A 27703-nucleotide genomic window follows, 5' to 3' on the forward strand; every position below is an offset into this window, starting at 1 on the left:
ACCTGCAGTCTTTTCATGGAGAGACTGCACGTCATCTCGAATGGCTCGTTGACCACGTCAGCCTGCTGGGACAGGTCACCCAGGCCGGATTCCTCCGTCTGATGGGGCTTGCTCCGAACCCCTCCTCAACTGGACCCCCTACGCGCCAGTCGTCCTCTGTGCCATCTTCCCACCCATCAGTCACCTGGGTGCCCTGTGGAGCTGCCTCTGACAGTGCGGCCAGGCTGGTGGAGGAGGCATCCCTGCCACAGTCGGGAGTCGGACGTCCAGCAGGGGAGGCCACATCAACAACTGCACCCCAGCCCGCGGAGGATGTGCAGGCAGCAGGAGGCAGTGCACGGGCAGAGGCACAGCAGCAGCAGCAATGTGGTGGGAGCCATGAAGGCTCGGGGCTTTCAACATTGGAGGGGCAGGCATCGGCCGGAGGGCAGGTTGACCCAGGACGGGGTGTGTCTTCTGTGTGGCAGCGGTTGGGCCAGCAGATAGGTGCGGAGCGGCGGCGGGCGGAAGAGGAACGGCTCACAATGGTCAGGGCGGAGAACTCCATGCGGAGGGCCTGAGTGCGACACTTGGCAGAGGTGTACACATGCATGCAAGTGTGGTGGTGTGTGAACATGTGTGGTGCACTTCCTGTGTTGCATGTGATGTCTGGCTCACGTTTGGCTGCTCATGCTGTTGTATGTGTATGGATGGTGGTGGCAGTTGCGATATGGCTGTGGTATGGCTCATGTGTGCGAGTTGTAATGACATGTGTGTTGGGGATTGTGATGACATGTCTGAGGTTTGCCAATGCCACTCATGTACAACTGTCATGTGTGTATGTGTCCATTGTACAGTGCCCTGATGCCTGTGTTTTGTTTCTCCCTGTCTGCAGCGTCAACTGATGAAGAGGGCGGAGAAGGTGCTGTGGAGCACAGCGGCAGGGATCCCACCGCCGGCCGGAGACGCAAGGCCCGGCTCCCCTCCCAGGTTGTCATCTCGTCGGGGAGTGAGGAGTCCGGTGCCGCGTCCCAGGCCGCAGCTGCCGGGGGGAGGTCCAAGAGGCGGAGGTTGGAGTTGGACTCCTCGGCAGCAGAAGGGGCATCTGGGACCCCACAGGGCCCAACAGGGGAAGATGGCACGGAGTCATCCAGGTTGGTGGGGGGTTTGGTGGAGGAGGAGGCCGTGCAAGCACCAGAGACGGGGTCTGGAGGTGGGGATCCCACTGGTGCTAGTGGTGCAGTGCAGGACCAGGGACAGGAGGCAGCACAGGCCGCCGCGGAGGTGCCTGTGTGCAATCCTGTCCCCGATCATGTCCCTGCATCATCTTGCACCAGCAGGGATGCCTACGTCCAGACCCGTTTTCAGGCAGGGGATGAGCTGATGTCAACTGGCCTTCCTCTGCCTGCGGACGTGGCTATCCAGGTCCGGGTTGAGCCTGTCCTGGCTGGTGTGGCGTTGCGTCAACGGGCCATGCGAGGTGACCTGCAGTCTTTTCATGGAGAGACTGCACGTCATCTCGAATGGCTCGTTGACCACGTCAGCCTGCTGGGACAGGTCACCCAGGCCGGATTCCTCCGTCTGATGGGGCTTGCTCCGAACCCCTCCTCAACTGGACCCCCTACGCGCCAGTCGTCCTCTGTGCCATCTTCCCACCCATCAGTCACCTGGGTGCCCTGTGGAGCTGCCTCTGACAGTGCGGCCAGGCTGGTGGAGGAGGCATCCCTGCCACAGTCGGGAGTCGGACGTCCAGCAGGGGAGGCCACATCAACAACTGCACCCCAGCCCGCGGAGGATGTGCAGGCAGCAGGAGGCAGTGCACGGGCATCGGCACAGCAGCAACAGCAATGTGGTGGGAGCCATGAAGGCTCGGGGCTTTCAACATTGGAGGGGCAGGCATCGGCCGGAGGGCAGGTTGACCCAGGACGGGGTGTGTCTTCTGTGTGGCAGCGGTTGGGCCAGCAGATAGGTGCGGAGCGGCGGCGGGCGGAAGAGGAACGGCTCACAATGGTCAGGGCGGAGAACTCCATGCGGAGGGCCCTGAGGCGGGCCGAGTGCCTCGAGGCAATCCGCAGGCGGTTGGAGGAGGAGACGGCGTCATCCCTGCGGACCCTCGGGGCCATGGAACAGGACCGCCTCCGGGACATCGAACAGGAGTTCGATGATGCCCTGGCCCGGAACACCACGGAGTGAGCCGCTGGACTTGCCCGCCCCCTTTGTATATAGTTCTTTAGTTTTAGGTTTCCTTTGTTTCTTATTATGATTTGGAATCGACGGACACTGCTCCACTTTTTGTATATAGATGCATTTTAGTTAGGGTTTTTTGTAGGTTTCCTTTGTTCAGTTGGGCTCATGGACCCTTGGATGTTTTATACATAGTTCTTCATTGGATTGATTATATTTTTAATGTGACTTTGGACAACATTTTTTTGGATTTGGATTTGTAGTTTTTATTTTTTTAGACGGACATGCAGCTTCTCTTTTTTTCATTGCCATTGTAGTTTGTTTCATTTCATTTGCATTCTTTTTTTTTAATACAATTTTGTTTTCATACTTCACTGTGTGGTATCATCTCATTGGTTTCATGCATGTCATGTTGGGTGTTTTCCCATTCAATTGCAACCATTGTGTGTGACGGACATGGGTTCATTTGCTTTATGAACTTTGGGCGTGTAACATGTAATTTCAATTTCCATGTGGGTGAATGGGTTACTTGGTAGGGCTTTTTGGCTTTGGAGGCTGACCATAACGCACATGATTGGGGATTGTGAGGACCTGGTGGAGGCTGCTCATGGTGGCTGGGGTGTGGGGGTGATAGGGGACATGAGTGGAGGCCTGGTGGGGGCTGGCCATGGTGGCTGGGGGGTGGGGGTGGTGGGAGACATGGGTGGGGGCCTGGTGGAGGATGCCCCACACTGCTGGGGGGGTGGGGGTGGTGGGAGACATGAGTGGGGGCCTGGTAGAGGCTGCCCATGGTGGCTGGTGGGTGGGGGTGGTGGGAGACATGGGTGGGGGCCTAGTGGAGGCTGCCCCTGGGGAGTGGGGGGTGGAGGGGTGGGAGACATGGGTGGGGGCCTGGTTGAGGCTGCCCCTGGTGACTGGGGGGGTGGGGTGGTGGGAGACATGGGTGGGGGGCCTGGTGGAGGCTGCCCCTGGTGACTGGGGGGGTGGGGGTGGTGGGAGACATGGGTGGGGGCCTGGTGGAGGCTGCCCCTGGTGGCTGGGGGGTGGGGGTGCTGGGATACATGGGTGGGGGCCTGGTGGAGGCTGCCCCTGGGGAGTGGGGGATGGGGGTGGTGGGAGACATGGGTGGGGGCCTGGTGGAGGCTGCCCCTGCACTGCTGGAGGGTGGGGGGGTGGGAGACATGAGTGGGGGCCTGGTAGAGGCTGCCCATGGTGGCTGGTGGGTGGGGGTGGTGGGAGACATGGGTGGGGGCCTAGTGGAGGCTGCCCCTGGGGAGTGGGGGGTGGAGGGGTGGGAGACATGGGTGGGGGCCTGGTGGAGGCTGCCCCTGGTGACTGGGGGGGTGGGGTGGTGGGAGACATGGGTGGGGGGCCTGGTGGAGGCTGCCCCTGGTGACTGGGGGGTGGGGGTGGTGGGAGACATGGGTGGGGGCCTGGTGGAGGCTGCCCCTGGGGGGTGGGGGTGCTGGGAGACATGAGTGGGGGCCTGGTGGAGGCTGCCCCTGGGGAGTGGGGGATGGGGGTGGTGGGAGACATGGGTGGGGGCCTGGTGGAGGCTGCCCCTGGTGACTGGAGGGGTGGGGGTGGTGTGAGACATGGGTGGGGGCCTTGTGGAGGCTGCCCCTGGTGACTGGGTGGTGGGGGTGGTGGGAGACATGGGTGGGGGCCTTGTGGAGGCTGCCCCTGGTGACTGGAGGGGTAGGGGTGGTGGGAGACATGGGTGGGGGCCTGGTGGAGGCTGCCCCTGGTGACTGGAGGGGTGGGGGTGGTGGGAGACATGGGTGGGGGCCTGGTGGAGGCTGCCCCTGGTGACTGGGGGGTGGGGGTGGAAGGGGACATGAATGGGACATGGTTGGGGGCCTGCTTGCAGGTGCCCCACGGTGCTGGGGGGTGGGGGTGCAAGGGGACATGTGGCTTGGCTGGGGGGCATGCCCATGGTGGATGGGCTGCCTGCAGGACATGACCAGGGGTGCAGGGTAGTCCCCTGTGGTGTGGGCTGCCTGCAGAGGTCGTGAAGGGGGTAGAAGGGAGACCTGGGAGGACCCACACTGGCAATTCACCTCTTCAACTTCCCGCACACCCACGTAATACACTGCCCCACTCGCACAGGCCCAATCGCGTGTAGGATTTCTCGCGCACCCCTGTAATACACGTACCCAGGCCAATCGCGTGTAGATTTTCTCGCGCACCCCTGAAATCCACGTACCCAGGCCAATCGCGTGTAGAATTTCTCGCGCACCCCTGAAATCCACGTACCCAGCCCAATCGCGTGTAGATTTTCTCGCGCACCCCTGAAATCCACGTACCCAGGCCAATCGCGTGTAGAATTTCTCCCGCACCCCTGAAATCCACGTACCCAGGCCAATCGCGTGTAGATTTTCTCGCGCACCCCTGTAATACACGTACCCAGGCCAATCGCGTGTAGAATTTCTCGCGCACCCTTGTAATCCACGTACCCAGGCCAATCGCGTGTAGAATTTCTCGCGCACCCCAGAAATCCACGTACCCAGGCCAATCGCGTGTAGATTTTCTCGCGCACCCCTGTAATACACGTACCCAGGCCTATCGCGTGTGGCGACACCCGCACACCCCTGAAATACACGCTCCCCGCTCTGCGTTTGCTGCTGCCCTTTGCGCTGGATTGGGGATTTTGATGGCTTTTCCCTGCGCGAGGGGCGTTCTTGGGGGCGTAACTGACGCTGCTGCAGGGTCGCTGCGCCACTCTGCGCCACGGCTGGTTGTGGATGTTGGAATCCATGAATACGCTGTGCGCCTGAATGTGTTTCGGCGCACGCGGCTGGCGCAGACTACCGCATGCGCACACTGTGCGCCAGCCGCGTGCGCCACTTGTGCGCCGAATTCTATGAATTGGCCCCCATATGTAAACTAAAAGTGCGCATTTGCAACACATTGGAGCTATCATCAACAAGGACAATGCATATCCAATGGCCAAACATTTCTTTGAGTTCCACGATTGCGACCAAAATACTCTTACACTGTTTGGTATCTATGAAGTTGTAACTGGCCCAAGAGGAGGTGACAGTGAAAAACTACTGAGACAAGAAGAAACGAAATACATAATTGACTTTGAAAGTAAATACCCGACAGGGCATAACATAGATCAGGAATTGTGTACTTTTCTAGGAGTTTAGGCAATTTACACTATATCACCTTCCACTGCTTTTCTCTATTCCTGACTTTGTGACACCTTCAGCTTGTTCCTTTAAGTAATTTTCTGTAAATCTGTTTGTTGATTACCTAACAGATTTTTCGAGGGTTCTTGATCCTTCATACCCCCCCCCCCATTTTTATTTTCATTTTGGTGACTTACATTGATACTATCATTTTGGATATGGGTTTGAACATATTGTATATTACCATGGTGATTATAATATTAAGAGATGATGACAGAATTGCTACTATCATGTGTGCATTCAGTCACAGCTTGGTAGACTTAGCTGCATTCAACAGCCTAAACCCATTTTTGTTGTATCGTTGTTGAATTATGCACATGCACTTTAGTCCTCGATGGACACATCAGCATCAATTCTCATAAAAATGGTGATGTTTAATCTCTTGCACAAACAGTATCAATATTTGAACATGGGCTATGGGTATCTTGTACAAGACTATTTTGAGTCCATGGGGTGCCAGTGCCATATTTTTCAATGGATACACTTGTATTCAGCTGTACAAACATGATGATTTGCTTTGAATTATGCCTTGTTATTTTATCAACAGATTGTGCTATTCAATCCATATGCAAGGAATATTGTTGTCATTGTTATTGATTCATCGGAGGGACCATATAAGTATTCTATCATCGGCTGTTCATATCATGCATATGACTATCATTGTGATGCAAGGCACTTGCATCTTGTTATATGTTATAGGCATATGCTTAAAGCAAAATGATGACGATGGGTTTTTTCTCTTTTGCACTATGCACTGACACTTTACATGACGGCTCGAATGATGTGGTTGATTAAAAGTACTGTTTCTTAATATTTTGAATATTTAGAATCCACTACGGATATAAACAGAAACAATTTGGGAATTTTCTCATTATTGTTGGGGTAGTCTTTTACATCGCCGTTAAGTGTGCATATATATTTAATGCATGTATTTTCGAATGTGAAAGCTGAATTTATTATCTTTGTCCGGTGAATTATATGCGCACATATGCTGCAAGTTTTACGAACCCTTTCCAAAATGGCTGACTGCAATTACAACAGCCTGTAAGTCACCTCTTTACTGTTTATCAATTGATTCTGTGTGTTTAAAGTGGGCTCCCACTACAGGGAGGAGTTACTGTGAACAAGCCACAGGAGTGTGCCGAAACGCGTCAGTCAGCCTCTCTGACACTGGGAAGCCTTTTTTTTAATACTGCTACGATTTAATCATTTTTTTTTTCTATTTTTCTACAACTTTGTTGGGCAGTATTTGGTGTTCCTGAAGCCTTTGATGTTTGCGGCAATTGGAGAAGTTGTTTGGTGAAATCCTAGTCTGATGGGAGTGCAGCTCCACATAACGAGGGCTTGACCGTTTTACCTTTGGAACATATATATATATATATATATATATATATATATATATGTATATATATATATATTACATGGACGCGGTAGCGTCCATGTAGTTATGGTTAAGTTGGTGTTTCCATAGGAAGAGCATTTTTTGGGTGGCTTATAACTTCGCTCCCTCTGGACGAATCCTCACCAAACTTTGCAAAAAACGTATATGGCCCACTCTGAATTATTTTGCAAAGTTTGTAGAGGTTTGGTCCAGGGGGGGCAAAGTTATAGGGGGGGTCCCAAAACTTGTGTTTTTTCCCATAGACATAATGGGAAAAAACTTTGTGCACGCCTACAGCCCAAACCGCTGGACGGATTTACACTAAATTTGCGGCAGGAGCGGGGGCTTGGTCCCGAAAGCGTGCTTTTGCAAATTTGGTGTAAATCCGTCCAGTAGTTTTTTTTAAAATGACCAAAATGTAAGGCAAAAAAATTAGTGATATCTCCGTTCGCTTCGCGGACGGACTACCCTGTTCGCCCCGCGGACAGTGCCCTGATTTGCCAAGCGGCTTGCGCGACGTCCGCGGACATCCGACGTGTTCGCTGATTGGACGGCGTGGGGCGTGGAGCGCGTCAGATTTTTGGTGGCGCTCGCCATCTTGCATTCGCGGACGACCGCAGACAGCGAGATGAAACTTGGTTTAAAAATTGTATTTAGTGGAGTGTGTTGGTGTGTAAGAGTGTTTGGGGAGGGTGGGGGACTATGAGATAGGTGCAATGTTGTATTTTTTTTATGTGCTAGACGCCTTTGTTGTGTTCGATTTGTCTGCGGACAACACGGCTGTTCTGAAATGTTCGTAAATAAACAGAATGGATTCGGTGTCAAGTTGAACGTGTTCTAAGAAGACGCGTGGGGTCCTGGAATGTTCGCAGGGGGTGTCCTAAAGACGTTGTCTGTATTGTTTGTTGGCAAGCTGACAGTGTTCTAAGAACACTTGCGGTGTCCTGAAATGTTCGTACATAAAGAAAATGGGGGTGTCCTGATGACGCTGTCCATATCATCCTCTGGCAAGTTGAATGTGTTCTAGGAACTTCCTTGTGTCCGCGGACATTAAAATGGTTGAAATGCTTGAATCTATGGGTGTGATATGCTGTGGTGGTTGTGGCCAGGGTATAGAATGTTGGGTACATGGCCATTTGGTCATGCACCCAAGACTCTATGCCCTGGCCACAACCACCGCAGCGTATCACACTCATATGCCATGCACCCAAGAGTCTATACCCTGGCCACAAGCACTGCAGCATATCACACTCATAGTGACTTATAACTTTGGGTCAAAAACAAATTTATAAGGAACAATGTTATAAGCCAGTATGGGTGTGATATGCTGCGATGGTTGTATTTATCATGTTATACTTACTATTTGGTTTAGTAACCGGTGTCCATGTTTTTCTTGTTCATTTCTGTGATAAAAGAAAATAGCATGTTAGTATTAGTATTTTATAAAGGCTTATTACATTGTACAATCACAATTTTTTCATTTTTTTGACCCTCATATTTAGTAGATGACAAACCAGAGTGCTGTGCAATTTTTTTTCAGTTTCTGTGTTTGTTGCTAAAATCATTGGGTCGGTAGGAGAAAAAAGATCCATGTTGGATTAAAAAAAAAACTTTTTCTGTTATGCTACAGTTTATTTGTTTGTTTGTTTTCAGTGTTTACTTGTTGTTTCTGGCTAATGCTTTATACATTGGAGTGTTCCAGTTTTTGGGAGCAGTAAGATATTAGGTATTTGTTTGGATATTGTAAAACTTTGGAGCATTTAGATACCAGTAGGCGTATTCTAACTGTTTATTTTTTTATATAATTTCGTGGTATTGCTTTATCTATTTGGATATTTCTAAATTTTGGGACAGTTAGATACCAATTGGTGTATTCTAACTGTCTATTTTTTGCTCTTATTTGGATATTTCTAAATTTTGGGACAGTTAGATACCAATTGGCGTATTCAAACTGTCTATTTTTTGCTCTATTTGAGTACTATTAATTTATCTGATTAGTTGTTGTAGCATCTTTGGGCAGTTAGGTAGCTTTTGGAATATTGTGACAGTTTATATTTTTTTACTACAAGTGTACTTAAGGTTTAAGTACAGTTTAGTTATAAAATGTTGGTTTTAAGAACATTAAATAAGTGTTTGTAAGATTTGCTGGTAATCTCTGCTTTAGAGTAACGGTACTATCATTACATTCAAACCATCCACATTTCTTTTTTATATATGCAGTGTAGTGCCCTGAGTTAGTTGTGGTTCCTGCGTGGTAGATTATACCTATTGTTGTGAAGGTTTTCCTACCAAGTGATATTTGACCATGTGTGAATCCAGTCAGCTTGCAGTTGTTTTTGGTACCATCTGCATTGTAACGTAGAAGCATTAGTATTACGTATTTACTATGTGTTTGTATTACTAACGTGGAGCGATTATCTGAATTGCAGGTCGAACATAATCTACCGTGGTTTGCATTTTGTACAAGTTGCTGAAATGGAACGGATTTACAATTAGGTATTGATATGTACACAAAGCGCTCATTGGGGATTTGTTCTTGTGTCACATTGTTGCAGAGAGTGCATGTATGTTTCCACATGTATGAAATCTAGAAGATTTCATTTATAGGTATGTTTTTGTTTTCCAGTACTAATAGTAAGTACATTAGAAATTCGTGTGGATCTTCCTGTGAGTTTATAGTGAATTTCACCATTCCAGCACAGTAGTCCAATTGTTGTCTTATCCCATAAACACTATACGTGTTGTCAGGATTGTTTGCTGCATTTCTGTGAAGTACTAACATTTGCAAACACAATGGGTCTGTACTGTGTAAATAAATGTTCTCAACAATTGGTGGTAATTGAAATAGAATATTCATTGCTACATTTGCGTAGCAACTTACACCAACTATATTTGAGAGTTTAAATGGACCAGGTAGTTCTGTATCTGACTGCTTTTTTTGGAGTTTGTCTTCCTTCTTTGAAGAAGTACCTGGTTTACTTTCCCTAATTGATTCTTTTTTGCTTGTGGCGCTTGATGAAGTATTACTTTCTTTTACTCGCTTTGGAGGATTTGCAGTGACATCCTATTGCTTTTCTGTTTGATTTATTTTTCTTTTATAATGTTTTACTTTTTGTGGAACAGAATATGTGTTTAGATGGGAAGTGTATAGTGAACGAAGTCTATTGTATTCTAAAATGCAAGGAATATCAGCGTTTATTTTACTTGCATCAAAGTTGATTAGAAATAGACCGTCGAGTGTACATAAGCGTGATAGCGCTACGTAGCTCATGCCTTCTTTAAAGACTGTGTTACCAATGTCTATCATTGCTTTGTCTAGGGTAAAACCTTGTGATTTATGAATGGTGACTGCGTATGCAAGAGTTAGAGAAAATTGTTCTCTGCGTACACACATGTCACACATGTCTTTGAAGAGAAGGAATCGAGCTGTTGAGCGTCCTATTCTTTTTACTTCTGAAAGTTTGTCAAAGAGAATATTGACAAACTGAATTTTGTTGTCACGTGGGTATGTTTGAAAGCCAACAACTGTACCCAGTGCTCCATTAACTAGTCCTTGGTCCACGTCAAGGTTACGTTTCAGCATTACTCTGCAATTTAAGGATAATTTTAATATCTTTTCCAAGCCTGGTGTGTTTGAGATTGATTTTTCTAAACTATTTAGTCTTGTTGTGGCTTGGTCACACATGGGTAGTGTCATTCCATGTACATCTAGTTTGTCTGTGGCGCTAATTTCCATTATTGGTTGCATTTCTTTACTTAACATTATTTCATTGAATTTGAAACAGCTTGCAAGAGTTGGCATTAAGGCCATACAATTGACATTTCTGCGGGCTAATTGTTCCATAACATCTGTAGTACATGCATTATCACCATAAAGTGCATGAATGTGCCGGGTTTTCAATATTAGTTCTGCTGCTTTAGAAAGTATACCAACTCTGATACTTTTTAAGATGTTGGCATAAGTGAGATCTGCAGATTGGCGCGTGTTTTCTGTTAATTCTCTGTATTGGAAATGTTGCCAAAGGTTGATTTTTGCAATTCTGCCAGCAGTTTTACGGCAAAGTTTGTGTCCTAATGTTTTAAAAATAGGCTCACCTTTTACTGGTGTCAACTGAAGAAGATCTCCGAAAACAATAATGTGTTTTCCTGCAAAGAGCTCTTCATAGTTGTTTTGAGTACTTCTTGTTATCTGAGGTCAATCAAAGCCAACATTAGGTTGGACACCATGCTCACTTCATCTATTATTACATTTTCATTTGTCTCAATACTCTGCGTAGTTCCATTGCAGCTTCTTCAGAAAGTTTGTAATAATCTAATTTATTTTGGTGTTCTACTGGCAGGAGTAGTAATCAGTGTAAAGTGACACCACCTATGTTGTAGGCAGCTAAACCTGTTTTGCCAGAGCCAGCTTCATCCCTGACATACAATAGTATAGGTTTGTAATTTTGACAGGTGCATTCTTTGTTTTCATGTTGTACACCATGTGCAATTTCTTTTTTTACTTCTTGAAAAATGCTACATTGCTCATTGTTTAGCTTTGATTGTAGTATAGTTAAGTCTTCTTTTTCTTCATACTGACACATGGTGTTTTCTACTTCTATCATAGCTAATTATGCCTCATTTGTTATTAGTGGGTCTCCCAGTGGTTCTTGGCTTCCTGTGACAGAAGGTTGACTACTGTCAGGAGTGTCCTTATCTTCGTGTTGCTGTTCATTGTGCAACATTGTTTTGTACTGTGCAAAGTTTACATCAGTTATACTGCTTTCATTTGCTTTGAAAGCGTCTTCATATGAGTCATAGTTATCTAGTATTTCTTCTTCGAAGGGATTGTGTCCTCCGACGTATTCCTCATCTTAGATATCTCCTTCCAGCTGTGCTGGCCTCGGAAAATTTTTCTCTAGAGGGCGCTGCGCGTCGACGTCCTCCGAGTCGATGTCCCTCGACAGCCGCCGTATCGACGTCATCCTGCCTATAAAGGCCGCGCACAGCGTCCGTTGCTCAGTTCCGTTTTTCCGCGCTTACTCAGTGCCTCGGAATACCGTTGCTCAGTTTTTTGTCAGGATTTAATCTATTTACCTCGAGTTATTCGATCCGTACTCGATGGCTTCTTCGTCGGAACCGACAACTCCTCGATCCGGCTTCAAAAAATGCTGAGATTGTGGGAAAAAGATGTCGCTGACTGACCCTCACAGAGTTTGTCTGTGGTGTTTGGGAGCTGAGCACCATTGTTCGGAGTGCGAGGACTGTATGTCCATGACAGCTAAGGCCCTGAAGGAGCGTAGGGGGAAGCTGGAGAAAGGTAAGACTTTTAAAGCTTCTTCTTTGTCGACGAAGTCGAGACATTCGACTCCTCGTCACCATTCGCGCTCCAGGTCTCGGAGTGGGTCCCATCACTCCTCGAGATCGAAGCACTCGAAGAGGAGACGGCGAAGATCCCCTTCTCCGTCTTCCTCTTCCTCTGTTTCGCCTAAAAGAATCCCTTGCCCCACGAAACATAGTTCCCAGGCTGAATGAATCCGTAAAAATATGATGAGCGTCTTCGAGAAAGCGGCCTCGACCCCCTCGAAGACTGCCGAGAGCGATGCTCTGGTCGAAAGACCCGAAGGTCAAAAACGCAGCGAGTCGCAGTACCCGGCGAAGGAAACCTCCCGAGCGTGTCTCGAACCCTCGAGTAGGACTATGACCTCCAAACCTTCCTCGAAGGTCCCGTCGATGCTGTCGACAAAGGTTCCGTCGACGCCGAGGTCGGTGTCTTCGACGCCAAGAAAAGTCACGGTCACGACACACCCAGTGACTATCCCCAGGTCCTCGATGTCGATGGCTTCGAGATTGTCGAGTAGAATCCCAATTCTGTCGAGGTCATCGAGGCCTCCGCCTTTGTTTTCGACGCCACGCTCGAAGCCTTCGACGTCGGCGTCGACAACATCGACGTTTTCGAGGCCGATTATGACAAGTTCGGCACCCTCTGCCCTGGAAATGGGATTTACACCCTTTATGAGTTCAGAACAATTGAGAACTATGTCCTCAATTATGGAAGAGGGTGAATTGTCTGAACAGGATGACACATTTGAGTTGCAGGGACCTGTAACCCCAATTAGAGAGGAAATTTCCTCTGAAGAACGCAGGTTAAAGGATCTTCATGATTCCTTACATGAGGCAAGTGGGTTAGATACTTCCCCTGAGGTGGAGTTTGCTAGGCCAGACACGGGGGAGCATGCTGAAACCCCCTATAGAGCCTTAATGGCCAGGATCACAGAGTTTATGGGGTGGTCTGCACCCTCACAATCTTTCCAACAGGATGACCTTACGGATATTCTTGACAAGGGCCCACAGGAGGACCCTGTGGTGCCTTTTCATAAAGCTCTTCAGAGGAAGATTATGACGAACTGGGAAACCCCAGATGTCGTCCCGGCAGTAAATAAAAAACTGTCTACAAAATATAGGGTATCCTCTACAGACCCGGAATTTTTGTCAAAACACCCATCCCCAGAAAGTCTGGTCGTACAGGCAGCATCTTCTACCGATGTCAAGACGGCTTATCCTACCGTCCCACAGGACAGGGACGATAAAAAATATGATGCTATGGCAAAGAAAGTTTTTTCGGCATGTAGCATGGCGTTAAAATCTGTTAATGCTACTTGCACCCTTGCTAGATTCAGCCATACACTTTGGGAGTGTGCTTCTACAGCGGCTGACTGCATCCCGGAAGGAGAAGAAAGGGAGGCGTTCCTGAATATCATACAGGACGGTAAAGACGCTATGTGCGAATCCCTCCAGACGGGCATTGATTCGGCTGACAGTATCAGCAGAGCAATGGCGGCAAGTACAACAACCAGGAGATTTGCTTGGTTGAGAAAGTCTGGTTTTGCCCCTGATGTGCAAGCCAGGCTCTTGAACATGCCATTCGATGGCTCTTCTTTGTTCGGGAAAAAGGCAGATGACAGTTTAGAGGAACTGCAAACTTCAAAAGCAGCAGCAAAATCCCTAGGCGCTGCAATTCGTCAGACACCTTTTCGTCCCACAGGAACCTCTGCGAGGGGCAAGTCCTTTCGCTTCTACTCCGCATTCGGAAGAGGTAGAGGACGTCCGGCTCAAAGGGGACAAAGAAGAACTACCCGAGGTAGACGGGGTAGATATTCAAAAGCCGCAGCAACAGCAGGTGCCTCTTTACCATCGGCATCCGCATCAGCCGCTCCAAAACCACTCTGAGGACTTCCCTCAAAGGACACCTGTAGGAGGCAGGTTGACTCAACATCTGGCGGAATGGCAGGCTATCACGTCAGATGCTTGGGCAGTGGAAACAGTTGCCCAAGGTTACTGCCTGCCTCTCCTACGCATACCTCAGAGTCATCCACCGGGGATCAGCTCTCAGAAAGCTCCAGATCCGCTCCTCTTGCAGGAAATTTTCGACCTGCTAGAGAAAGGTGCCATAGAACCAGTACCTGTAGCGGAGAGGAACAAGGGCTGGTACTCCCCTTATTTTCTCATTCCAAAGAAAGACGGAGGACTGAGACCCATCTTGGACTTGCGAGAATTGAACAAATTCCTCAGGAAAGACAAATTCAAGATGGTCACTCTTTCTCAGATCCTCCAGGCCCTTCAGTTCCAGGACTGGTTGGTATCTCTGGACCTTCAGGATGCTTATTTCCATGTGCCTATCCATCTCAAACACAGGAAATACCTGAGGTTCGCAATTGGCAACTCTCACTATCAATTTCGAGTGCTGCCATTTGGGCTGACCTCCGCCCCGAGGGTCTTCACCAAGTTAATGTCGGTAGTGGCGGCAAGTCTAAGGAGGGAAGGGATTCACGTCTACCCCTACCTGGATGATTGGTTGATCAGGGCTGTCTCTTCGGAACAAGCTCAGATCCAGCTAAATCACGTGTGCCACTCCCTTCACAGACTGGGCTTCTCCCTCAATTTAAAGAAGTCACAAATGATACCATCACAGAGACTCCAATTCATAGGAGCGACCCTGGACACTTCCCTGGGAAAAGCCTCGCCACCAGAGGTGAGGGCTCAAGATATTCTACAGATGGTTACCAAGTTCCAAGATGCCCAACATCTCCCAGCCTTCGACTTTTTGAGGTTGCTAGGCCTCATGGCATCCTGCATTTTCCTAGTGCCAGAGGCTCGCCTGAGAATGAGATCCCTCCAGTGGGCACTGAGGATTCAGTGGTCACAATTCTCAGGGAAAATGACAGATCTTCTTCAGGTTCCCGACAGGGTGGCTCGAGACCTTCAGTGGTGGGCCTGTCAGGAGAACATTCTGAAAGGAGAACAGTTTTGGCAACCCTGGCCGGAGATTACAGTAGTCACGGATGCCTCACTCACGGGGTGGGGAGCCCACGCCAACGACTTGACCATCAGCGGTCGTTGGTCTCCATCGGAGTCCAGACTACATATCAACCTGTTAGAGCTGAGAGCCATCAGACTTGCGCTGAAGGCGTTCCTGCCAGCTGTACAAGGGAAAAACGTCCTGATAATGACGGACAACACGGTGGCCATGCATTACCTCAACAAAAGAGGAGGCGTAGGATCACTACCCCTGTGCAGAGAGGCGATGCAGCTCTGGTTTTGGGCAATCCAAGAAGGAATCTCTCTATCGGCAGTTCACTTAGCCGGAGAGAAGAACTTGACAGCGGACGCTCTGAGCAGGCAGAGCACAGTCTCCCACGAGTGGGAACTAGCTCAGGAAGTCCTTCAAGAGATCTTCACCCTTTGGGGAACCCCTCAGGTGGATCTGTTCGCCACCAGCGTCAACAGGAAATGCGATCTGTTTTGCTCAAGGGAATTTCCCCCGAGAGGAGCTCTGGGAGACGCGTTCATAGTGGACTGGGAGTTTCCGCTTCTGTACGCGTTCCCACTGGTCCCTGTCATTCCTCAAATGATCAGGAGGTTGAGAAGATTCCGGAGAACCATGATCCTAATTGCCCCGGATTGGGCCAGGAGAACGTGGTACCCGGACCTTCTAGACTTGTCCATCTGCCCTCCAATTCGACTTCCACTCAGAGAGAACCTACTCTCACAGAAGGGAGGTCAGGTTCTCCATCCAGACATCAAAACCCTCAACCTTCACGCTTGGCTTCTGAAAGGTTGAGGTACAAGGATTGGGACCTCCCTAATGATGTTATGGAGGTGTTGCTTTCGGCAAGGAGGCCAGCAACAAAGTCTTTATACCGCTGCCGTTGGAACAGATTTTGCAGCTGGTGTAGAGAACAGAATATCGACCCTTTTTCATGTGGTACACCAATGGTTTTGTCCTTCCTTCTATATTTGGCGAATTCAGGCCTTCAAGTTGGCACCATTAAGGGCTATCTCGCAGAGCTATCCATCTTTAAGTGCACTGCGGAAGAACCATCCTATTTCAAGTTACCCTTGGTAATACAGTTTCTAAAGGGGTTAACCAATGTTTATCCCCCAAGACCATTCCAAGTTCCACTATGGGATTTAAACTTAGTACTAACTTTCCTGATGGGCACACCTTTCGAACCACTCCATTCTTGTTCACTAAGGTTCCTTACCCTTAAAACTGTTTTATTAATAGCACTTACATCTGCTAGAAGGGTGAGCGAATTACAAGCTCTTTCTTGTAAACCCCCTCACACAATATTTCACAAAGACAAAGTTGTCCTGCAAGTGAAGCCTAATTTCCTCCCAAAGGTGGTTTCTGAATTCCATATCACTCAGAAGATTACCCTACCATCTTTCTATCCTCCTCCTCATCCGGGGAAAGAGGAAGAGAGGTTACACAGGCTAGACCCTAGAAGGGCTTTAAGTTTGTACATCAGTAGACTAGCCAGGATAAGACAGGCAGACCAGCTGTTTGTAGGTTACACAGGTCACAAGCTGGGGTTACCTATAACTAAGCAGACCATTTCCAGATGGATCATTCTAGCCATTCTGGAATGTTATAAACTGGCAGGGAAAGAGCCACCTCAAAACCTTAGGGCCCATTCGACCAGAGGTATCGCAGCTTCTTCGGCCCTCAAAAGAGGTGTGCCGGTTAAAGACATCTGTGCGGCCGCTACATGGTCGTCTGTCCATACCTTTACACGATTTTACAATTTGGATTCCTCCTCCAGTCAAGAGACTAGGTTTGGAAGGGCTGTACTGCATTCTATTCATCAATAGAAGACAGCGTGAAGTCAGTACTCCCTCCTACAATAATAGAATACTGCTATGGGAGCCTATCTAAAATGAGGAATACGTCGGAGGACACAATCCCTTCGAAGAACAAGTTACTTCTTACCTTGTAACGTTCTTTCGACGGTATGTTCCTCCGACGTATTCCTCATCGACCCTCCCATCCATCCCCGCAGTTCTACTTCCCTTGTGGTTGCATCTTACGCTCCTTCAGGGTGATTAGTCTAGTCCAGAAAGTATTATTGTGGGCTACAAAACGGAACTGAGCAACGGACGCTGCGCGCGGCCTTTATAGGCAGGATGACGTCGACGTCGATACGGCGGGTGTCGAGGGACATCGACTCGGAGGACGTCGACGCGCAGCGCCCTCTAGAGAAAAATTTTACGAGGCCAGCAGAGCTGGAAGGAGATATCTAAGATGAGGAATACGTCGGAGGAACATCCCGTCGAAAGAACGTTACAAGGAAATAAGAAGTAACTTGTTCTTCTTTTCTCCATGGTTTAAAGAGTTGTAGCAGGGACATGTAATATACTTCTTTATGTTCAGGAGTCTTTAATGACAATTTGATATGATTAATTAAATTTGGTTTGGTGAGTTTTACTAAGCTGCCTTCACAGTTTGGCACTTTGTATTTACGGTTTTGTTCATCAGGTTTTATATTATTTTTCTATGTGTAGTTTTGGGCTATGCAGTATAGACACATGGTTTCCAAAGTGGTACTCCTGTCTGGGTAGTATGTGTCCAATAAATTGTTTTTTAAAATGTCTTGGCTGTTGGGATCATGTTTGGCTATTGTTTCTATATCTTCGTATGATTTTAGAACTCTTTTTCTAGATTTAGCTGGACCAAGACTTAGCCATACTATATTTGCAAATTTACCATACAATGCAGTACCAGTTAATCGATCAGCTGCTTCATAGGATCCACATTCTCTATGGGGCAGCATTGTTATGCCCAAGCTGTATAATTTCTGAGACACTGTTTTATCTGATGACAGGTCATTCCAGAGATCTTGGAGCTCTGTCTTTTCTGATTTGGTTAAGTATGCTGTGACATATCGTGCAACTGCAGTAGAATTGTCTGCAATGTACTGCACTTCTATGTTTGCATTCCATAAATGGGCAATGATTGCATTGTAATCATTGATATATGTTTCTTCTTCTTTTCTTTTTATGCAATATGTATTTTTAGGTGACTTACCTTTAACACTATGTCTAACTGAAGACATGAGGTTGTTCACTTGACCTGTATTTGTAACTGGTCTAGGGAAACCAAATCGGCATTTGGTGTAGTATTTCCCTTTGTTTTTGTATTTGCGACAAGGATATTTGCCACATTTTTGTCTTTGGAATTGTAACATTTTTGCGTGAAGATCACTATTTGTGGATTCTGATGGAATTTCACATGTGACATATTTTTCAATAAACTGTAAAACAGTGGCATCACTGTCTTGACCAAATTTAGGAACATCTTTAATCCATAAAAGCATGTGGACATGTGGTGCTCCTCTGGCTTGATATTCTTTTCTCCAAAAGAAGTGTTGCACTTCTCCAAAGGGAGCAACAGTTTTGTTACAAATAAAATGTAGCATAGCAATGAAGCAATGGTGAAAATATCTTGAAACATTAACAGGATCCTGTGAACAAAGTTCTCCAGGTGTTAGTATATCTATGTTTGTTTCGTTTGATATGCGTAGGAAAGCATGTAAATCTTCCCATGCATATTCTGCACAACTTAATGTAACAAACCAAGTGGGTGGGCCAAGGTTTCTGATCATACAACGTACATCTCCATGACGTCGAAACCAGTACCCTTTAGTACCACGCATATTTGCTAATAGATTTGTAAGATTTGCTTGTAAAACCTCATCTTTTTGTTGAACTTTTTGTAATAATTGTGTAGCTGTCATATTTTGAAAGTGTGATCCTGATTATAATGTGTGCAACTCCGTAACATAAAGTTGCTAGTTCACTTTCATCAAAGAGTAGGTGGAATATGTATTCCACATTTTGTCGAAATCTGGGATCTTCAGAATACATTCGTAATTAACGATATTCTGATGCTGATAATTGAATAGGTCTATCACATATCTTCCTCCTTTGCCAATAGGAAAGAGTAGAGGAAAAGCACGTGCTTCTATACTTTTTTCCCATATGCTGAATGGTGATCCTTTTGTTTGACACATATGGTACGTTTCCAATGCATCTTCTATGCTGTCATTAGAGTGCAATGGATGAATTGTATAATGGTCTAAAGTGTTTGATATTGTTGCAGGATCTAGGAGCTCAAATTGACCAGCTTCTTGTGTCTCTTGAATTATTTCAGTTGTATCTTTCAAGTTTTCTTCAATATTAATTTCTTTGTAATATTCATTATTCTCTTTAAGATATTGCAGCGCTTCTCTAACTTTATGTAAATCTACCAGTTGTTGCCAATTTGTTTCGTCTTTTGTAGGTACTCCATTTACCAAGCTAATTAAAGATTGCGGCATTGGACGTTGCACTCCTAGAGTGTGCACATTTTCTTTTAGATCTAGTGGGAAATACACTACTTTTCCACTAATACCTTTTACTAATTCAGAGGGAGGTCATTTTGCAGTTTTTGGTTGAAGGCGTATTATTGCTGGAAATGGGTGCACTGTTTGAATTATGATGCTCTCATATAAATTAGGTTGTTGAAGGGGTTTTGGTAGTGGATATAATTCCAAGTTATTTGTGATAGCACGTGAAGGAGTTTGGTTGTTGTCAAGTTCTGTAGTGCAGTAACTGCAAAGTATTATGGGGTCAGTTATTTCGTATTTGTTTTCTGCTATAAGGTAGAGAGCTAATTCAAACCATTTAGAATCTTCATTGTCTTCTATTTTGTATGATAGGTCTACAGTTTTTATGTTACTTTTATAAAAAGTTCTGCGGCAACAAAACCCTCAACCTTCACGCTTGGCTTCTGAAAGGTTGAGGTACAAGGATTGGTTTGGTACTTCAGCTGAAGTACTTTCAAATGTTAGTATTTCTTTTTTGTATGTGTGTAGTGAAAGGTTGCCATGTGCAGATTTGTTTCGAAGTTGGTTTACAGCTAATTCATCTTGTAAGTGGGTTTCACTTCCAAAATATTTTGCCTGGATATAGTCGATTCCTTCTAGTAGGTCTTTTGCTGTACCATGTAGAAGAATGTTATTTAAATTGGCTAGTGCTAAAGCAGGACTTTTAGCATAGTACAGTTCATAAACTAGATTTCTTATACTTGCATGATGTGTTGATATCCTTTTGATATCATGGAAGTGTGTTTTGCATGTAGGTCCTGTAATGCAGGCCAATGAATGTCCTTGTAGTCCTGTGTACTTGCGTACTGGACAAGCATCCATATTTTGCAGTAGTTTCATTTTGATTTTGTTTTTGCTTTTAACATATTGATTGAGGAATTGGCATAAAGACTTGAACATTTTTTGGGAATGTTACACATTGACGTGCATGGCCATTTGTACACTAGATGTTCTGATTCAGTTGAATGGAGGGGTAAATCTACGTTTTCAGGGCATATTTTTGTAAGGAGTACTTCTTGTTCCATTATGGTATCATTAACTTTTTCATAATCTCGACCACTGCTATGTATGGCAATTGTATTTGTTTGCTTTTGTTTGTAGGCTTCTTCATTAAAGTATGGTTCTGTGCTTGTAGTGTGACTCCATTCACCTCCACAGATATTTAAGAAGTTATTTCTGTTGACATTTCGTTTATTGAGAAGTCTTTTTTGTAATTTAGTTATTAGTTTTGTTAGTGGTTTCATTCTGTTTACCACTAAAATAAATAACTTTCTTTTGAGAAGAAGTGCACTGTCTATCAACGCTTCTAAGATTACTTTCCTACGATAGGTTTGAAGTGTTAAACCTGGTTTCTCTCATGTTTTTATAAGATTTTGAAGGACTTTGTGACAGAACATTTTGGCTAAAATACTTTTCTTGGTATGCTTACTTTGTACTATATCAAGATTTATAGAAGAAGTTTTATTTGCAGTGATAGTTGATTTTCAGTTAATTGTTTTTTGGTTTGTTTTACTTTTTGATAGAGGAGGCAAAGTTTTTGTACTAGAAACTTCTTCTGTTTCACTACATGACTGTATTAGCTGTTGTGTTTCAACTTTCTTTTACAAATTCTGCTATAGATGGATGTTTATGTTGGAGACATTTCTTTTCATTTGCTCTACTTCTGCGTTCCTTTCTACGGAGTTGCTTTTTGGTAGGCATGCTTTAGGGTCTGTTGAAAAAAATAGAGAAGGTATGGGTTGGAGTGTTCTGCAATGCATGTGTGTTGTGTGCATGAGTGTTTGAGTGAGATGATAAAGATGTATGTAATGGTGTGTGATTGTGCATTGGGAAGTACAACTACTAGGGATGGGTATTCTTGAATTAATGTGTTAATAAACTGGGGTTCAGATGACAGAAAAAGGTAAGCCAGTGGTGTGGAGAAGTATAAATAGTATATCTAAAGCTATACAATTAAAACAGTTGTTTCTTCTACATCTAAATTCTAGCGGCTGAGTTGGGTAATTTGTGTGGTGAAAAATAGGAATTTGTGGGCCATTCTGACAGTAAATCACTGTTTAAGACAGGAGGATTTTTGGTCAGAATGGTGCAGAATCTCTATTTTTAGGCACAGAAGTAGCATGAATTAACCTTAGAGTGTGTTTGAGTAATAATTCAAATATTATGGTAACAATCTACTTCATTTTTTTCCAAAATGAGCAGTTTGCTTCTTAGTTGTTCTTTGTAATTGAAATTCGGCTGCTTACTTTCAGGACAATGGTCTTCACTGCAATGGTAAAAGAAAGAAATTAGTAATTCAGTTTGTATATAGCACTGTTTTTAATTTAGACATAGATTTTTTGAATTGAAATGCTCAGCGCCTTCCTCAAAACCATTAAAACTATCTTATGACTAACTGTAGGAAAGAAAATATCTTTACTATGGCTTGTCAAAATCATAATATACCACTGCATACCACTATTCATGTAACTAAGCTTTTCCACGTAATAGTGAGTCCATGTGATTGACTCCCTCTTATGTGGAAAAGCAGGCTATGTCATAGCCTGCTTGTCCTATATAAATGTAAGTAATTATATAAACTAAAAAAATTAAAACCAAGTATGTGTTTGTACAAATATTATTCTTTGAGATTTGATGATAGAGTGTGCATGTAATTTTGTTTGATCATGTTGAATGTATACAAAATAATATTTATTAATTGGTTTATATAGTAAAGTGTGTACCATTAGGTGGACTATCTTCTAACATTTCGCCTCGTGGGAAATGCTCCACTAGCCAGTCCAGAGTACTACACATTTCTGTGAGAAAACAAAAAAGTAATATGTTTTTTTTTCTAATATAGAAAGTTTATAAATATGTGAGTAAAATGAATTGCCCTTACTATTTCTGGTAAAATATGTAATCAGTAGTCTATACGTCTGGTCTTGCTGTTAGTTGTGGAGTGTCTGTGAGGTAATTATGTTGGAAGCCACTTTATCTTCTTTTGGTGTATTCCATTTTAGAACATATTGTATTTAAATGAATGGTTAGTGTGTTACATATATGGGTTACATTTCTTAAGTATTACTACAAATACTTTGTATGTGTGCTGCTTTGTGAATTTGTTAAATGTTCCTATGTTATGATATAACAATTACACATACCCTCCCAGAGTTTTTAGGTGCTGGTACTGTTGTCCGAACATGTCCGCGGACCGTCAAATTCAGTAGAAAGGGTTCAGTATGTTCCATATTACATGTACATAAAGTAAAAGTTATTATTGTTAAGTTGTGCTACTAAAAAACTATGAAATCATAGTGAGTCAGGTGGCGCAGGGGCGATGTGATGGCCTAGGTGTTGAGGAGGAGAGACTCCTTGAAGAGGTGGTCTTGAGTTCTTTTCTGAATTGTAGGAGTGTGGGGGCGAATCTGATGCTGATGGGAGGAGGTTCCATAGTCTTGAGTCGTAGGCAGAGAAGGCTTTTTTTCTGGTACTTTCCTTTTTGCAGCAACAGATTTCAAGTCTGCATGTGTCCTGGCTTCTACCGGTGTGCTGTGTGCCGGAGATGCTGAGTTTCTCTGCGAGGTAGCTCGGTGACTTGAGGGCGACTGCCTTATAGATGATGTAGCAAGACTTGGATGTGATCTGCGCATGCAATGGGAGCCAGTGAAGGTCGATGAGGGCCAGGGTGATGTGGTCGTATCTGTGTAGACCCTTGATGAGGCACACAGCTGCGCGTAGGACACTTCTCAGGGACACAAGGGAGGACGATGGGAGGCTTTGAGGAGGCCATTGCCCCCATGCAGGTGGGATAGGACCAGTGCTTGAACAGTGGATCTAAAGCTGTCCGGAGGGAGGAAGGGCGTGACTTTCCGCAGGAGGGAGAGCTAATACCAAGCTGTCTGAGTTTTCTTATCTATGTGTATCTTGAAGGAGAGGTGCTTGTTGATTTGGAATCCAAGGGACTTGGCACAGTAGGCGAAGCCCTCAGAGTTCATGTTTGATAGCCAGGTCCATATGTCTGGGTGTTCGGTGATGTTGGTGAAGAGTAGGATTTCGGTCTTGAAGGGGTTGAGCTCCAAGTATGCACTGGACACCTAAGACTGGATTAGTGAGAGGCAGGTTTTGAGCCTGTGGATGTCCTTGATGGAGTCGATCTTGAGGTATAGCTGTGTGTCATCGGCATATTGGTGGATGTGGATGTTGTGTGTAGCTAGGAGAGCTCCCAGCGGCTACATTGATACATTGAAGATCACTCGGGAGGGGATGAAACCCTGCGGCACTCCACAGGTGAAGGGTAGCATTGGTGATCTAGAAGAGTCCATCTGAACAAACTGTTGGCAGTTGGCAAGGTAGGCATTGAACCAGCATAGGACAAGGTTGCTGATCCCCAAGCGCCGATGTAGGGGGTCCGTGAGCGCCTGGTGGTCTACTGTGTCGACAGCAGCAGAGTGGTTGAGTAGAACCGGGAGTCCGGGGTGGCCATCGTCAAGGATGTTGAGGGCGTTGTCGACCACTTGTATGGTTGCTGTCTCTGTGCTGCATCTGGGTCTGAACCTGCATTGGTAGGTTTGGATGAGATTGTTGGTGTCGATGTGTTGCTGCAGTTGCGCGGGATCCAGAATGTGTTTGTTTAGTAGAGGGAGGATTTGTCCTGTCTTTAGGGTCGATGGGAAGGTGCCTTGAGTTAGGGAGCTGTTGATGATCTCCAGGTAGGGAAAGAGAGCTTCTGATGGGAAGGTCTTGAGGATGGATGCTGGGAGGATGTCTTCTGTATACGATGTGGCTTTGAGGGCGGCCAGGGTTTCTACGAGGACCTCTGTAGAGAGTGTCTTGAATGTTGTCCAGGGTGTGGAGATTTTGCGAGGCGGGACGTGAGGTGGGTCTGTGGATGTAGAGCTGGTGTCTATGTGCTGGTGAATCTTGCTGATTTTGTCAATGAAGAAGGTGTTGATGGTGGTGGATTTTTTGATGAAGTGTGGCATGGCAGGGTTGGTTAGCGGGTTGACGCAGTCCTTGACCGCTTTGAAGAGGGCTATTTCCTATTTCCTATTCCCACAATACTTAAAAGTAATAGAAGTTTTGTAGCATGGATAACAGTTTGTGACCCACTCAGCCATTCATGCGTTTGTCTGTATGTGCTCATCGCTTACATTGTAAAATGTAATCTGAGGACTGCACAGTTAGCGCACAGCGTTCTGGGTGCCCCTTATTCACCAGCATTACATTATTTCTCTTAAAGTGATGCAGCTCGGAATTGGTCATGGGAGTCAAGATCCATGACCACATTCAAAGTTACATTTTAAATTACATCTGGTTAAAAGGAAAGTATTTTCTGGGTTTTACTTCTACAGAGAATTGTAAAGCATATGTATCGAGGCATTATAACCATAACCATGCCAGAGAAGTAAAATTACAGGTAAGTAACTTTCTTTCATTTGTGTCTGCAAATGCTTTACTGCACCGTATGGATAAGAAATACATTATTGCCAGCATTTCTTATTCCCACAATATCCAATGCTTGGCTGATGTCTTAATGGTCCGGTTTCCTTTCTTTCTGCAGGCCGGGTGGCAGGGATCTCAAGGATCCAGTGGAGCAACAAGGTGAGTGCACAAGAGTGTCACCATTACTCATAAGAACCCCTTCCTGCTTTGTGCACTGCCCACCACTGAGACATATAATCGGAAACAAATTAAGTCCAAGGACATTGCAGTTTTAAAGCAGGTAGTGCACAGCCCACATGCGCAATTTATTTTGAAAAAGATTTGCTGTTGCATTATTGCTCTGATTATGAGTCTGGCGGTAACAGTAACATCATACAGCATTTGAAATACTGCATGTTTTTCGTGATTCTAACATTATTAGTCTGTCGGTAACAGTAACAACATGAAGCATTTGTAATAATGCACGTTCTTACTTGATTATAGGGTGAGTTCCAGTTGCAGATGTTTCCTCGTTCAGAGTTAAAAATAAAACTGCACACGGTATAAATTAAATACATAAAGCAACAGGCCAATGACTGAGTGTTAAAACCCAACAAGGTCAAGTTGCATGCATTCACATGAAATAAGGAATACAATGCTACAGCACAATAAGTATAGCATGGGGCAGCATGTTTGTGGCTGGCCTTATTGACAGGCGTGCACAGGAGCTAATGCTGATATTTGAGGGAGCCGGAGCAGACTGAAGGGAGGACTAGAGCTGGCAAATGGTCCAGAGGAGGAAGCAGGCCCCTGTCCCTAAACCAAGACTATCTCCCTGGCAGGGCAGTGATTAAGTAATACCTCCTTTATACACGATGTACACAGAGACCATAAACTCCCTTTCAATGGATTGCATTCTACCACAGATACCTCATCATAGATATCTTTCCAGTGCTAGCTGCTCCAAAACCTTTTCGACAGGGGGCGTATTACAACCCGACATCAAGGGTTGACTCCTCTTGATTCGACTGTGCCACTCCTCGAGTTGGCCGTACATATATTACGTCATTACGCCCCCATACTTTTTTCCACATGCTCAGCACACTGCTTTTCTTAATGTTCTCATGAGAGAAATGTTCAATTCGATAAAATTAGTCGAGATGTCTTCGATAAAATTAGTCGAGATGTCGGGCCCTAAGGCTTCGGATTTCAAACATTGTCAGGACTGTAACTCGAAGATGTCGGTCACTGACCCGCACGGCTTCTGCGTGTGGTGGCTTGCGAAAGACCACGATATCGAGCAATGCGGTTCCTGTGAACAAATGAGCCAGATGTCTATTAGAAAGCGATCAGTGAAATTAGCGCTCGGGCGGCCTCCATCAAAGTCCTCGGCACGTTCAACTATCAGGTTGTTGGGCCAAGACACCCAAGGCCCCACGCCTGAAAAGGAGGACAGGCACCATAAGAAGGTGAAGAAACATTTGCACTCCCGAAGCCATTCGTCCTCCTCATCCGCCTACAAGAAGAAGAGATGCCATTGTGCAGACATGACTCCAGTTAGTCGGAGGAACAGTGTAAGACATGCCCGACTCCAGGCGTGTCGCGGAACAACAAGCAAATATGGCACCAGTTGCGCTGGAGGTTCCGGCATCAAGGTGACTATGTCTGGTCCTACACCCTCATGCATGACCACAGCAACCGAAAAACCGATTCTGGCGCAGAGAAGCCATGAGGCACCTGCGCTGAGAGGCCATTTAGGGACAGTTCCATTGATATCGATGTTGGTGCCGACAGTCGAACGTTGCTTTCACCCAGAGTTTCTGTCAGTGTTTTTTTACTCTATGAGGTCGATTTATAATGAGGATGGGGATCAAGTGCCTTTTGGCTTTGAACCAAGGGGCGGGGGAGCTTAAGGGGATGATTTCTTTACAGCATATTTGCTTGCCCTAGCTGAAGGTTTGCATGACGCAAGCAGGTTAGATGCGCCTCCCGATCTTGATCTACAACAGGCCCCCCCTGTGGCCACTCTGATGCTCAGTTTAGAAGGACTATTAAAAAGTGGCCAATGCCTTGGGTCTGTGCACCCCAGCTAATCCCCTGTCGGCATATGAATTGATGGATATCCTGCATAAGAAACCGCAAACTGAAAGGGCATTGCCATTTAATGTGGATATCTCTGAACCCATTACCACACTGTGGCAAATGCCATTTTCCCTGCCAGTTGTGGAGGCCGAACTCACCAAGAAATATAAATTGGCTACAGCAGATCTACCCTTTTTATCATCTCACCCACCGTCAGAAGGCCTAGTGGTACAAGCCGCTCTAGTGACCCCTAGGACAGCCACGTCCACCTCTAACTTTGCTACAGACAGGGAATACATGAAAGCGGATGCCCTGGTCAAGAGAAGCTTTGCTTCCGGAAGTATGGCCCTGAAGTATTCTCATGGGCTGCGGAGAATAATAGCAGAAGCGGCAGAGAACATCCCGGCTAGTGACATGAGGGATGGGTTCCTACGCATCATTGACGATGGCAAAGAGGTGGTATGCCAAGAACTGCAGTCAGGCCTGGGCGCGGCAGATTGTGTAGGCCGGGCAATGGGGACGCCCACAGTACTACGGAGGTCAGCATACCTCCACAGCTCAAGATTCTCATTGAATGTCTCATTGAATGTACATTTCTGGACATAGCTTTTGATGGTGATCACCTGTTCGGCCCAGAGGATGATGAGTCCTTGGAGAAATTTGAAAGACTCCAGGTTAGTTGCCAAGTCACTGGGTCTAGCTGTGCAGCAACCAGCAAAACAATCTTTTAGCTTCTCCTCTAGGGGCAGATATAACAGACGGTATATTCTGTTTGGAAAGAGGTTGCAGATCCC

General features: G+C 45.8%; 1 protein-coding gene across 1 annotated transcript in view; it reads left to right on the forward strand.

Annotated features, from left to right (window-relative positions):
- The window catches only part of LOC138554053 (uncharacterized), an 887754-nt gene that overhangs the window by 695593 nt on the left and 164458 nt on the right, over positions 1-27703 (forward strand). Inside the window, exon 4 of the mRNA XM_069642576.1 lies at positions 24967-25007. Within this exon, the coding sequence (XP_069498677.1) occupies positions 24967-25007 (41 nt within the window). The remainder of the gene's footprint in view (positions 1-24966; positions 25008-27703) is intronic.

This window comes from Ambystoma mexicanum, chromosome 1q (assembly GCF_040938575.1).
Source record: "Ambystoma mexicanum isolate Mex_15411 chromosome 1q, UKY_AmexF1_1, whole genome shotgun sequence".
Taxonomy (NCBI): domain Eukaryota; kingdom Metazoa; phylum Chordata; class Amphibia; order Caudata; family Ambystomatidae; genus Ambystoma; species Ambystoma mexicanum.